This window comes from Podarcis liolepis (assembly GCF_965112155.1).
Source record: "Podarcis liolepis genome assembly, chromosome: 8".
Taxonomy (NCBI): Eukaryota; Metazoa; Chordata; class Lepidosauria; order Squamata; family Lacertidae; genus Podarcis; species Podarcis liolepis.
In genome coordinates, this window is record NC_139560.1 from 85,566,666 (window position 1) to 85,581,076 (window position 14,411).

A 14,411-nucleotide genomic window follows, 5' to 3' on the forward strand; every position below is an offset into this window, starting at 1 on the left:
GTGCAGGGGACTCAGCTAAAGCATCCATGACAGATGGCCATCTAACCTCTGCTTATAAACCTCCAAGGAATTATAAATAGTAGTAAAGAAACTATTGTGTTGCCCAAATAATGCTCTTTCTGACCCAGTTGTGTGAAAGATTCTGGTTGCTGATGGTGGAAGGCAGTGTGTAAATGCTACGAAGTGATGTTGACAGTGCATTTTTTCTTTAAAAAATCTTTAGGGGTACTCTCATTTTGACTCAATAAAATCACCATTTTATATTTCAGATCAGGAAAAATAAATACAGTAAATGGACAAAAGTACAAGGATTCACAAAATGTTTAGGGGTATGCGTACCCCTGCATCTCCCCAGAAAAAAAGCACCAGATGTTGAACTTTTAAACTTTTTGAAATGGTCATGTTCATGAAAAAATGTCAATGCAATCCATCCATATTATTTCTCTGGTAGCAGTGAAGAAGAGGTGTTTGGATTTGATATCCTGCTTTATCACTTCCCTAAGGAGTCTCAAAGAGGCTAACAATTCCCCTTTCCCTTCCTCCCCCACAACAAACAAACAAACGGTGGAAGAGCATTGTGCACCAGAGCAGCTCAGAGATTGAGCTTGCTACGTAATGCATGTTTGAGGTAGAACTGAAGCAGAGAGGTTTACAGCAACACTGTAATGCAATCCAGAATTACACCCATATAGCAATACCATAGTGAAGAAAACCATCATTATCCAGTCTTCCAGTTGAAACGGTGGCAGGGGCAGCTATAGGCTTTTTGTTGCTGCCAGCATTGAGCTAATCACTCCCTTCTGAAGCCCCACTGCTGTTCTGATTAACTATGCAGGCATCTCCTGCACCCCACCCGAAAAAACCCTTTTGTGATTTTTTTTTTTTAAGGTATGTAGTTTGGACCGTGCTTAAAAACTGCTTTAAAATGCTGTTGCAACGCTGCTGCCATTCACTTGAGTGCTGGTTCAGTATACCACCAAAATCATATTGTTGATGAAGGGGAAAGTGCAAGTGATGCCATATTATGCAAACAAACGTAACGTTAAATAGCTCCCTCCAAAGCTCACCCACCCAGCGATATCCAGCACCAAGTTGTACAGTGCACAGAAGCCTTGTGCTCAGTTGATTAAAAAAAAACCCAAAAAAAACCTTTCATGTTTTTTCAGTTTTCAGTTACATCTTCTTTTCCATACTATATACAGTCGTACCTTGGGTCCCAAACGCCTTGGGTTTTGGCTCCTAAACACTTCAACCCAGAAGTGATTGTTCTAGTTTCCGAACGTTTTTTTGGAACCCGAATGTCTGGCAGGGCTTCCACAGCTTCCAATTGGCTACAGAAGCTTCCTGCAGCCAATCAGAAGCCATGCTGTGGTTTCCGAATGTTGTGGAAGTCAAACAGACTTCCAGAATGGATTCTGTTCCACTTCCTGTACAATAAATCTATTTGACTTCCCACCCAGCGTTTCATGACACTTTATGATCCATCTCATTTGGCTGCATGTACATTAGATCCTTCACCCAATTTTCCACACCCTCTTAGCTTTCATATTGTCAGCTGTTGGACACGAAGTACCCCCTACCTGGAATTTATGTGCTCAATTGACTTTCATGCAGTTCCAAATGAACTTTTTAATCTCACTACCAGTCGGACAAGGCAAGTCTAAATTTGCTTCACCTTTGCGCTAGAAGAGAGAAAATGAAAATGAAGTTTGTGTAGGGATTTGATAAAGGGGGATACTTTATCCCTATAAGCAGCCTCTTGTGTCCTTCAAGGATGTGTTTTCTCACACCACAGCTCTGAATCGGTGGTGCTCCAAATCCCACAGAAATTGATCTTTTTGCCTCAACTTCATTGAAATGAATGTACTTTTAATTTATACACTTCCATATCTAAACTTCAAGTGTTTGCCTTTCTACAAAAGCCCAAGAATGAGGAAGCAGCCAGTGTGCTTCAGCCTTCCTTTTTCATGACCAAATGAACAGATTTAACAAACTTAGTTGGTCTCTAAGGTGCTACTGGAAGGAATTTTTTTATTTTGTTTAGACTACGGCAGACCAACACGGCTACCTACCTGTAACTAGATTTTTTAAGAGACTTTGTTGACCAAATGAAACTATGGCTCATCTCCCGCCACCACTTTGCCCACCGATTGCCAAGAGTGGGACACGCACCCAAGCACCTGTATTATCTGTCATGTATGCCAGCCCAAAAGCCCAACTGTTCGTTGAAGATGCTGAGAACATCCAATAACTATGGAATGTCAAGGGTGTTAAAGGAAAAGTCAAGAGGAGGAGGGAACTGGCCTGATTGAGTACTTGCCAGTTTGAGTTTCTAACCCTAACAGGGTTACTTATAACAAAAGCCAGACAAGTATCTCAACTGTGTGGTTAAAAGACCAGATTTATTCTGCAGTTTTCCACACCAATGCCTGGTAGATGGTTTTAAGTTATGTAAATATTATTCAAATAGAGCTGATCTGTGTAACATTTATACAAGTACAGTGGTACCTCTGGTTGCAAACGGGATCCGTTCCGGAGGCCCGTTCGCAACATGAATAGAACGCAACCCAGTGGCGCGTCTGTGCACACGCGGGTCGCGATTCGCCGCTTCTGCGCATGCCGTTATTTTGCACGTCTGTGCGAGCGGCAAAACCCGGAAGTAACCCTTTCTGGTACTTCTGGGTTGCCGTGGGACGCAACCTGAAAAAACATAACATGAGGTATGACTGTAACAGACGTACACACAATCCCTGTTGTATCTGATCAAGACATGCTAGTTAGTATATAAAATTGCTGTTAACCTGCTGTTAACCTCCCTGCCATGTTATTTTTGGGAAATTATTATTTTTAATTAAACTGTATCCAAATGTTTCCTTTTCTTCTCTGCAATCTGTTAGTATTCTTATAAACACTCCCCTAGAGACATTAATGAGCTGGGAGTGAGGAGAAAAACGTAAAGACACTGCAGAACATTATTGATTGACATCATATTTTAACGATCAACTCAAGAAAGGCTTGCCGTAATGCTTTTAATAGAATGAAGAAATCATTACTTTCCAAAAGCAAATACACCCCCCCCACTCCATCATACTATTCAAGGAAAGTGTAACTGCATTACTGTTTACAAGAAAAGAAAAAGATCAAAAGGTTTGTAATACAGACATCAATAAGAGATTTTATTGCACCTAAAAGGATTACAAGCCACAAAAACCTAAAGTACAGGCTCCCAGCGAACAGGCACCAGTGCTGCCAATACAGGACAAGGAGATGTGGCAAGAAGGTTCCTCAGCAGACTCAGCAGTTGCCCTTTGTGCTTATATGCCCAAGACATGATTCTGAGAGCTTTGCTCCAGAGCAAGAAGATCTAAACACTTCCATCAAAGCCCCATCTCCAATACAGCTGAAGGGGCCGGGCGTTCACGGTAACTTCAATATTTTGGTCTCTTCACCTCAACCCTGAAAATACAGACATTTTAAGAGACACATAATACAGAAGAGTCCAATACAGAATACAGCTTGCAGGAAGTAAAATTTACAATCGGTGGGACTTCAGCACTTATTCAACTCTTTCAGGCTTGTACTCAAATCTTCAGAGTTGCACTCCATCACAGAAGCAGACATGCTCACTAATGCGAAGAATCTGCACTGTGCGCAGTAATACATATCACCTTTTCAAGCCATGAAAACAAAATATGGCCTTGCATAACCTCAGAGATGGTAGCATGCAAAGTTACTAAAACATACAAAAGAATCCTTCTGGCAAGTGCCTTTTCCTTCACAGCTAACAAGTACTGCAGAGACAAGGCTTCTGCTAGAATGCAGTTACAAGCAGAGCATCAGAACTAAAGGACCAGAAAAGAGCTTCAGCCTTTGTACAAGGCTGACATGGTGAAGACTGAATGGGCAGGTAATTTCAGTGGGATTGTGATCTATCAGCACCCGCATATTGCCAGCAATAAAACCGTAAAGGGGTGGATGAAATAGCAGATAAATTGCATGGGCAAAACTCTACAGAGTACAGAGATGACAGAATAAAGGTGAGGCCCTATTTCAGTTTTATGTGCACCACACAGTTAATGAATCATAGTTGGGGGTCTGGACAAGTGGCCTTGTGAAAGGTGTAATTTGGCCTCACTTTTTAGGAATGTGAAAGAAAATGCATGGGTCAGAGCAAAAACCTTCAAGGCGAATATTCCTCAGTTCATACATGCTGAACCCTCACCCCCTGGATCACAAGACCACCAAAACTAAGTCACAGCACTCTGTTGAAGACCCATAAGGGCAAGTGCACAGCAGGGAGTGGACTCTAGGAGTAGCACTCATACAGCAACAGATTCTCAAGTAAAAGCATTTCTACTAACCCATCAGCCTCCAACTTCTTCCTTTTCTCGATGATCTGCAGAGAAGTTAAAATCAATGCATTACAATTACTGTATTATGTATACAGGGTTGTATCCAAGGACATAATTAAGTTTGCGCAAGGACTTCCACTTGCACAGCAAAACTCCCTCCCCCCCCCACATGCCTCTCAGATCTGTTCAGTAGCAGGTTTGGGGGCAGCACTGGCAGAGGGCAGTTCCACTGCACAAACCAAACCACATCATTACATACAACCCACAACTTTTAAAGCTTCCTATGTTAGGAAGGTACTAATGTTTAGCAAAGGAGCATGCAACAACACGTAACAGAAAACAACTGATTTCTAGCAGGCTAGATTAGCATTTGATCTGTTACACAAGGGAAAGCAGAGGAACAATCTACAAGTTCTATAGGAGGAGGCATTGTTTTCCTTGCTGGGCTTTCTCAGCAGCAATAGAATAAACAGGATCATAGAACAACTTGGGAATACTGAGCCAATACATAAAGATGGAGAAAATATACGCATGTGACTGAGTAAGCTGGCCAAAGATCCATTCTCCTCTTAATCTTAAAATAAACTCAGGAAAGTGTCAGTGGTACTCTGAATAAAGTTCTGAAAAAACTGCACATTAAGATGGGAAAAGGGAATATAACTAAAGAGTCATTCTGCTCAAAATGCTCACCGCACTGATCTTTTTCCACTGCCGATCCAACTCTGCTTTGTCATTGGTCTCCTTGAAACGACGTGTCTTACGGCCTTCAGACATCTTAATTCCATACTGGAAAGCCGCTCTAGGATTAAACAGCAAAAACTCTAAAATGGAGGTAAAATTCCTTCAGCAGGAAGGCTAGGTTCAAAAAAGCCTTCCCATGGTCTAAATATACATTCCCACCAATGTTACAGGAAGCAGCTGACTTGTAAGGTTCTCCCAAAAGGCTAAAATGTTGGACCCACCATAACCCACTGCTTCTGCTTCTCCCATTCTTACCCTCAGGACAAGTGGCAAACTCACTTGGGCAGAGCCTCTTTGTTATTCATGTACTCGCTATATTCTTCTTGTGTGTCAAAGTCCCAGCGACCAAGGGGTCCCTTTTTATTTCCCTTGAGGAGAGAGGAAAAAAAATATAAACTTAATGTATCCGTGTAGGAGAACCATATTTCTGCAGGCCTCCCTAAGAAACAGCAACCAAAAATTCCACTGGACTCCCCACAATTATCATGCCAAGGAGGAACGTTTAAGACCACTTTGACCCTTGCTATAAGAGTTTTCTACTTGCAAGGTGGTTGGTTGTTATATTGAGGAGCACCTGGGGTGGGGCCAGGATTAGTCCCACACACGCAGCCTGAAGCAGTAGAATCAAATCTACACACTTCATTCTGCCACAAGCCAGGCCAGAGTGTGAGGAGCTGCCACCACACAGTCCAACGGGAAATGAGAGTCATGTGAAATCTTAGGCAATCTACACTTTAGGAGATATCACAACTAATAATATTCCTCCCAAATATCAGTCCCACCCCGAAGCAGAAATGCTTATCTTGAAGCTAACCAATTGACAGTTTACCTGATCCATTTTGCTGTAGTCTACTTCTTCATCACTATCCACAGCCATGTCATCCATGCTAAAAAGAAAAGGGATACAATTGGAAGCTCTTATTTATACTTGCAGCCCCAAGTCTGGATAATTCCAAGTTTCACCAATCTGCAAAGACTCCAGATTAATATAATTAGCTTGCCAGTGAAGAGGAGTACTTAACCACAAATATGGCAAACAGCTGCCCTTAATATCGTCCACTAAAAATTAGGGTAAGGCAAGTAAATATTTTGCTTGGCTTCATGTGGTTCCCCAGAGCCCACACCCCATTCCGACGAATACTTACGTCGCAGGGTAGCATTCAGCATAGCTGTTTGACATCCCAAAGAAGTCACCCAATTGCTTTTTGTCTTCAGGCTTTTTTAATGTGCCCAAAGTTAAGGGAAAATATAATACAGGCATATCTAGGGTCAGAAAGCATCTGACATAGGAAAGTGTTGTCACCCACAGTAATTGGGGAGTTTAGATTGATATGAGATGACAGGAGAATAGAAAAGCAGTCCTTAAGAGTCAGCCAAGTCCCTCATTTCTCCTTAGCAAGCCAAGGAGTTAACGGCCCCAAAATTTGATGGTAAGAGATGGACCCTCCCCACTTATTGCTCCAATTCTCCATCTATACCAGCTACTTCTTTATGGACACCAGCAGCACATGAGGCAAGTTACAGGTGTTAGGGAATACCTTTTCCCTACACTTGTTTGTCTCACAGTGGTAATTAAAACACTCTACCATGTTAGTTCAAGGCAAGGAAATCTTCCCATCCCATCTTGCTCTCAGAAGCCAATAGCCAGCAGCTTCTTGGTCACTTGAAACATACATGGATCACACATTTGTATATGCATATAAAAAGGATATGATTCTGGCCCTTCCCAGCCACCTGCTCCAGCAAACTTCTCATTGATTGATTTAATCAACTCTTTGGCTGAGCCAGGTCCTGGAAACAGTTTCATAAGAAGGTTAAGAACGAAGCATACCTTTGGTTCAAAAGAACCTTTTATTTTAATGTATGAAATGGTTAAAAGTTAAAATGTATAAAATTGTGAAAAACCAATTTAATTTTTTTAAAAAGAAGCATACCTTTGTCGATATCAATGGGCTAAGGAGGAAAGAAAGAGCACATTACTCTAACATGGCAACTAAAAAGCAAGATGAACATCAGTCTTTTGTTGAGAGAGGGTGCAGTGGTGCAGGCCTGTTAAGTGCTAATTCTTCTCAATACATACAGTATACTCCACAGCCTTCTCTCCCTTGCCAAAATATTCATCCTGAGCCCAGACTGGAAAATCTGCACCATTTAACACAGTCTCAACTTATTTAAAACAAATCACCAGTATCAAATTATCCCTACCTCTAGGAGGATTTTATACCCATTTTATCCCAGTAGTGTTTGGGTGCCAGGCAAAAACATTCCTCTTCTTCCAGCTGATTAAACCATCTATGGCCTTTTAAATGTGAGTGATTATTTTTTGTTTGTTACTATGTTGTTTATTTTTGTGTTTTTATATTGTAACCAGCCCTGTGACCCTTGGAGGAAGGGCAGTATAGAAAGTTTTCATGGCCAAAGTACTGTCTGCTCACCTCGTCATCAGCTTTGGGTTTCTCAAAGTAGCTGTGCCTCTTCTTCTCCTCCTCACGTTCACGCTCTCTCTCTCGGTCGCGCTCACGATCTCTCTCATGTTCCCTGTCTCTCTCTCTCTCTCTTTCCCGCTCTCGGTCCCGTTCCCTGTACCTCTCACGCTCCTTCTCTCGTGGCACTTTTGCCGCAGACGGCACATAATCACCAATGTCGTCAAAAATACTTTTTTGCCAAAAAGATACAAATTAAAAAGGCATGAAACATAAATATATACTAGCCTCAAAAACAGAAGAACATTTCTTACAGGCTCCTTGAACAATTTACTGCATCACTCACTCCTGCTACCAATCTGATGGATCCCAAGGTGGCATCTACTTGCTAAAATACTACTGTTTCCTTCGCTCTGGGAGAGTGATAAGCCAAAATCAGCCCACTTACATATTCCCTCCCAAGGTCTGCTGGAGGAGCTTTCAAGACCTCTCATTTCAACCAAGTAAGAGCTTCTCATCAAGGGTGCCAAATGCAATTAAAAGGAGTCTTGCTAAAACCCTGGAGCATAATCCACCCAGCAAAGAAGGTAGCTTATTTACCTCATATCTGCTTCTGGAGGTTTCTTTTCATCTAGTTTTCCTACAAACAGAGAGAAATCAGAATAAACCTACTTCTGTATTCATGTTATCTGCTTCAGCTTTGTTGTCTTAGGAGGGGATAATGAAAACACTATACTGCAAGATATATGTGGCATCTGTGCATTGCGGCATGTGAAACTACATGCTTGACAGTTGAGGTCACTCAGCTTGTGCCTCTTCACCTGCCGAAGAGGCAAGAAGATGCAGATTAAGTACAGTTCACCCTAATTTCTCCCCATTTTAAGTGGTTTCCTCAACTAGGAACTCATCCCTGCAGGGTAAAAAACAACAACAGTAGCATCAGAATTCTGATAAGCAAAACTCTGGTGTCTCCCTGCCATTTGTTTAATTTGCACAAATTTTAATGCCCCTTGTGCTTATGGGAAAAGATCCCGTCAGATCCGTACATCCCATCAGATCCCAAAATACAAGGCCCACCTTTGTCTTTCTTCTTCAACTTTTTGTTACGAGTGCCTTGCCTCAAGTAGGAAAGAATCTGGGTCAGTTTACTGATAACGATGTCATTTGTAGTCAGTGTTGTTTGGGCCTAGAAGGAAAGTCAAAGGTATCAGACCCCAATAGATAATGTGTGCCTCATCATACACACAACAAGAAAAGCACCTGCTCATTCAGAGAAAGCATTCATAATTTATACCTCCATGGTAGGGCAATCTGCCTTGCTTCGGATCAAGGTGGTAGGGATATCTGTGTCTGCATATTCATCATCAAGATCCACCACATATGCCATCCTCCCTGGCAGGAAGAGCTCATTTCGCTCATATGCCTTGCTCTTGAACAGCATTCGGTAGATGTTTCGACCTAGGAAGGATGGGGATTTGGTGACACTAGAATATTTCAGGTACTTGCTCATGGTACCATGATAGTCACAACATTGCAACCAAGGTTCATAGAACATATATGAACATGCCTACCCAAACGAGTCTTGAATTCAATTTTGTTTTCTGGATCTTCATCTTTTCTAAAAGAGAAACAAAATGAATAGATATAATACGCCTCTTCTCTAGACTACATTCTCTGCTAAGCTAGAACAGGCATAGGGAAACTCCGGCCCTCCAGATGTTTGGGACTACAATTCCCTTCATCCCTAGCTAACAGGACAAGTGGTCAGGGATAAAGGGAACTGTAGTCCCAAACATCTGGAGGGCCCGAGTTTGCCTATGCCTGAGCTAGAAAGTCACAAGCCAGAGTTTGTCTTGTTACCACTTACTTGGTTTCTTTTTGGGGCTTCTCCATCAGTTCCTCTTCTTCCTTTTCTTTGCTGGAAATCTCAGCACGCACCTGACCAGAGAGAAATTTTCTTCAAAATGCTAGCAGAGTCCCAAAACCCAACAAATTGGATAAGGTTTGGATGCCCTTTTTCTTACACGCTGGCAAAGGAATGTATGTTGCTCTGGAGTTACCTGTGTGGCAGTATCAACTGGTGATCTACACAGAGTATATGAACCTGAAATTATTTGTATGAGACTGTCAGTGTTATGTTACTCCTGGTTTTGTTACTAATTTTGGGTGGGTGTGATTTTTATCAAACCATGTGTGCTCTGTATACAATGTATGTTGGAAAACTCAATGAAGACTTAAAAAATACTACTCTAAACTATAAATAATTTATAAACAATATTGTAACTGAAAAACAAATCAACAGTACTGTTTATTTATTTATAATAGCCTTAATCACTTCAGGAATAGATAAATTACCAGAACAAGGTGGAGGCTGAATAAAGTCAAATTTCCCCCACCTGTTGCTTTATTTGCATCTGAAAAATACAGTCAGTGGCCATTCAGACAGAGGAAGTACCAGGTGACCACATATATGAAGTAGTTTATCTTATGCAGTTATAGGGCAACTGCATAACTTAACAACCAACAATAATCTCTTAAAAACCAAATCTCTAGCAGCCAATAAATGACACTGAAGATTTATGAAAGATGTTCTTCAGAAAAAGCATTGCAGAAAATTAATTAGCTCTTAAAGCAAAGAGCATAATCCAGAGTTATTCCAAAATTCCAGACAAGTTTAATACTACATAGATTATCATAGTGTTCTTGATCAAACAGAAGTAAAAAATTCTTAAAGGAACAGATATTACATATCAAATATGGAATGGTGGCAAAGGGAATAGCAATTTAGCTATCAACAACATACATTATTGGAGATCTCACTGAACACATGGGGAAGAGGTTCTCAAACATGAGAATTGCTGATTTACTATTGATTGTATCATCTGGCTTACCTTCTGTAGCAAAGCAAAATCCAGACCCTTCACCAAGTGAGTGTGCTCCATGTCACCACCCAAGAATTTGGACTCCTGAATCAACTGCCGCCTCTTTTCTGCAGCTGATTTGTCCCTAATGCAATAAAAAGAACTCCATGACACCAGAGCTACATTGTATTGCAAAGCAGAAAGGCAAAAACAGTGACTGCACTCACGCTTCTGCAGTGGGTCCCACTGCCCTGTAGTTAGCAGTTGTGCTGATCAGCTCCGTTTCCTCGTAATCCTTGTTGACACCATCTCTTCTCTCCTTTGCACGGTCCCTGTATTTCTCAGCCAGCTCCCTCTCCCGCTCAATCTCTTGTTGGCGTAGCTTTGCATAGTAGCTGGCGTGAGAAAAACAAACTGATTATCACTGAAATATTCAGACCATGGTATTATAAGAGAATTCCCAGTTCTCTTAACAGCTTCAGAGATAATAGCTAGAATCGTGAAGGCTTGTCTCTGGCATCTCCAGTTAAATGCCTTTTTTCTGGATCCTGCCTCCCTGAAGTGATGGCACATGGCTACAGGCTTTGTAGACATGTCACCAATACTTCATGCTCAATGATTTCAAAGGCCACAGAAAGATCTAATAAGATCAAGAGGATAAGCAATACCCCACCAAGCTCCAAGTGAATCACTGACTGAAGTCACAAGTGTAATCTCAGCACTACAACAAGGGTAAAAGTCAAGATGGCAGAAGCACTGAAAACTAAGTTTCCAGGTATTTCTGAAGATGTCCATTACCACAACTATACAGAAGGTAATTCAATGGGGATAATAAGGCACAATATTTCTTTTAAGGTCAACTAATCACTGGGTATCCCTCTCTTAGTGAGGAGACAGCCAAGAGCCTGACTTTTTCTGGCAGGGTTTTTATTTAGGATTTTCCTTCCACATTAAGGAAACATCAGGGCCTTAGGAAAGCTTTGGATCAAAATCTCTCAATTTACCTTTTCTTTTTTCTCCTCCGAGCAGCTGGATCTTCATCTTCATTGTACTCTCTTGGCATCCTAAACAGGAAAAAAAATTGTGCTCACAGAATGCCCAACTTTGAGACAGTGTGCTAGGAACATGCTTGGGATAGGTCATTTCATGCCATTTAATAAAACAACTAGCTCATTCAAAGGAAGCCAAAGGTGACCATGAAAGTTTTGAGGATACTTTAAGATCTGCATATAGATTTCAATAGCTAGGTAGCATACTGGCAAAACACAGGAGCTGCAAAATCCCCCAAATAATTTTTGCCCCAGTCATATATGGTAGCGTTCTCTGTCTCTGCCCATCTTATTAACAATTTAGGATAATACTATCTTATCTCTCATTGCTGTAAGGACTGATATAATTGTATGTGAAATGCTTTGAACACTCAAAAGCAGGAGTAGCCAACTTGATGCCCTCTTGGTAGCCAACTCCCATCAGGCCTAACCAGCATGGCCAATGATTAGGGTGATGGGAGTTATAATCCAGCAAGATCCAGAGGGCACTAAAAACAATACTGCTGCTCTGAAGTGTTATATTATTGCCAAGCATGATCACTATTGTTTTAAGACCAATGTATTAGCCTCATTAGATACCTAATTCTCAATTTAGTTTCTTTCTATTTTGTGCCCAAATTATACAGAATACACAAGCTTATGCCAAAACTAAGTACTGAATAAGTATGTACCAGCTGACCAGGGGTGGGCAGGGGACAGGGAGAAAGACCTCAACAGAGTTTTGTTAAGTAGCACAGAAATTGCACGCTTACTCATGATGGCGAGATTTGGAAGGTGGTGCAGATGTTGGAGCTGCTCGTGGGGTCATAAGAAGTTTTCGGAAGTCTTCATTGGTCAGTTTAGATCTAGAATAAAAACAATTGTGATTTACTGCCAAACCCCCCCCCACAATACTTTATCCTGCCTTCAACACACCATGGTACAAGATTTACTGAAGGACAAAAACTTTCCAAATTCCATTTTATGATACCAAATAGCCAACATGCTTGTATGGACTGAAAGACTTCTGCAAGCAAAACAAAAACAAAAAAACGGGCATCCATTGGCTAACCCATGGGTAGGCAAACGAAGGCCTGGGGGCCAGATCCGGCCCAATCGCCTTCTCAATCCAGCCTGCGGACGGACTGGGAATCAGCGTGTTTCTAGAATGTGTCCTTTTATTTTAAATGCATCTCTGGATTATTTGTGGGGCACAGGAATTTGTTCATATCTTTTTTTTCAAAATATAGTCCGGTCCCCCCCACAAGGTCTGAGGGACAGTGGACCAGCCCCCTGCTGAAAAAGTTTGCATAAAAATAGGACGCTTGAACCAACACAAAACATAACGAAAAGTTCTACTCACTGGTGAAAGGAATGAGAATCATCCACCTCATGGCCATCTGGGGCCAGAGGATTAGAGAACGGCTCACCTAGAAAGAAGAAAAAGAAGTGATTCCAAGCCAATGCGATACACATGCTGTGCTGCCAAACATGTAAACATACCATTTGCACAGATTATTGCAGGGTTTTCATTCAGAAATGAAACCACCCAGAGAAAAACAAACAAACTAACAATGAAGATGGAACTTCAGTGTGTCAGAGAGACCGCACATTTGCAGCTCTGCAATTAGCTGTGTGACCAGCTGCTATCTCTGCTGCAAGGAAGCAACTGGAGACAAAGTTAGCAAAGAGCAGGAGGCTCTAACAGCAGGAGTGAGGAACCTACACACACACAGTGTTGTTGAACTACAATTTCCATCAGCCCCAGCAAATGTGGCTAACGGCAAGAGAAAAATGGGAGTTGTAGTACATCAGTGCCTGGAGGGCTGCAGCGTTTCCCCCACAGCTGCTCTGGATTGCCACTGCCTACCCAAGTTAGGATCGCCCCCTTCCTTCCCAGCCACCCCGCAGATTAAGCCCCAGGCAATGGGCCACAGGCGCAACTAAGTTCATTTATCTATGTACCGGTATTTCAAGAAAATGTAAAACAACACAAAACCCTCAGAGCGGTTTACACAAAGGTGAGGCGATAAAATCGAGAAAGATTCACAGCCCCACATTGAAACGTGGGAAGGGTGAGCGCGGCTGTTTTCGCCAGGCGCCCCAAAGGGGGACACGGCCAAGGCGCCGCCGGCCTGGTCTCAAGCGGCAGGGAGTTCCGAAGCGCCGGATCCACGGCCGCGCTCTTCCGGGGGCGCATCGGGCCTGACGGGGCGCCGGCCACTCGCGCCGATTCCGGGGGGCGCGTGAGGGGGCGAGGCGGCGGCCGAGAAGACGACGAAAACTCTCTCTCAGACGCGGCCGGTGCCTCAGCGGGCAACTATATCCCGCCCCCCGCCCCCTCCGGAGACACTCACTCTCCCGCTCCGGCATCTTTGCTCTCGCCGCGGGTCTCGGCCTGAGGTAAAAAGAAACACGACAACAACACAGCGAAACCCCTTCGCTTTTCCCACAAGGCACCGCGCGGCGGAAGGAGGCGGCGGAAGGGGCACAGCCTGTGACCCACAACGCCCTGCGCGGAGATCGAGAATATAGAGAGAAATAATATGATAAACCTGTCTGCATTTGTCTCAATAGCAAACTTCCGGGTTTACTTGGGAAGCCACGTATTATTATTATTATTATTATTATTATTATTATTATTATTATTATTATTATTATTATTATTATTATTATTATTACTCCCCTGGCAGGAGGTTGGGGCGTGAAAATTGACGCTGGTTATCCACCCGGGAATGTAGCATGTTTACCAAGAAGATAAGCAGTTCCTATTTCTTCTGACTTGGGCTTTATTTCATGTGGTCACCCGTCACCCCCAACACAAACGCTCACATTTTATTTTTTTGAAAATAGCCTTGCCAGTCTTAATTGACTGATATGCATTTAGACTCGAGCATGAAATCTTGGGTTTCCAATGGGTTGGGTCGGTCTCTATTCAGCCCTAGGGAGAGAAGCGTCGGGCGGGGGTAGAATTAGAAGTACCCGCATTGCACCTTTGGTGTATCA

At 42.5% G+C, this 14,411-nt stretch overlaps 1 protein-coding gene across 1 annotated transcript; it reads right to left on the reverse strand.

Moving 5' to 3' along the window:
• Nucleotides 1-3,148: 3,148 nt before the first annotated feature.
• IK (IK cytokine) lies at nucleotides 3,149-13,921 on the reverse strand. Its single transcript, XM_083519413.1, has 20 exons — nucleotides 13,763-13,921; nucleotides 12,769-12,835; nucleotides 12,179-12,271; nucleotides 11,382-11,441; nucleotides 10,605-10,772; nucleotides 10,408-10,522; nucleotides 9,384-9,454; nucleotides 9,088-9,134; nucleotides 8,811-8,974; nucleotides 8,594-8,702; nucleotides 8,117-8,156; nucleotides 7,529-7,748; nucleotides 7,028-7,046; nucleotides 6,804-6,884; nucleotides 6,239-6,317; nucleotides 5,923-5,980; nucleotides 5,373-5,461; nucleotides 5,043-5,151; nucleotides 4,362-4,396; nucleotides 3,149-3,456 (listed from the first exon to the last, which is right to left on the reverse strand). Exons 1-20 carry the CDS (start codon nucleotides 13,776-13,778, stop codon nucleotides 3,429-3,431), a joined length of 1,668 nt encoding a protein of 555 aa, XP_083375539.1. The 5' UTR covers nucleotides 13,779-13,921; the 3' UTR covers nucleotides 3,149-3,428.
• Nucleotides 13,922-14,411: the final 490 nt, after the last annotated feature.

Coding starts and splice junctions, on each gene's coding strand:
- IK (XM_083519413.1), bottom strand. Junction 8,975..9,087: donor TGAATTCAAGACTCGTTTGG/GTAGGCATGTTC, acceptor CATCCTTCCTAG/GTCGAAACATCTACCGAATG. Junction 8,157..8,593: donor GTTGAAGAAGAAAGACAAAG/GTGGGCCTTGTA, acceptor CTCTGTTTGTAG/GAAAACTAGATGAAAAGAAA.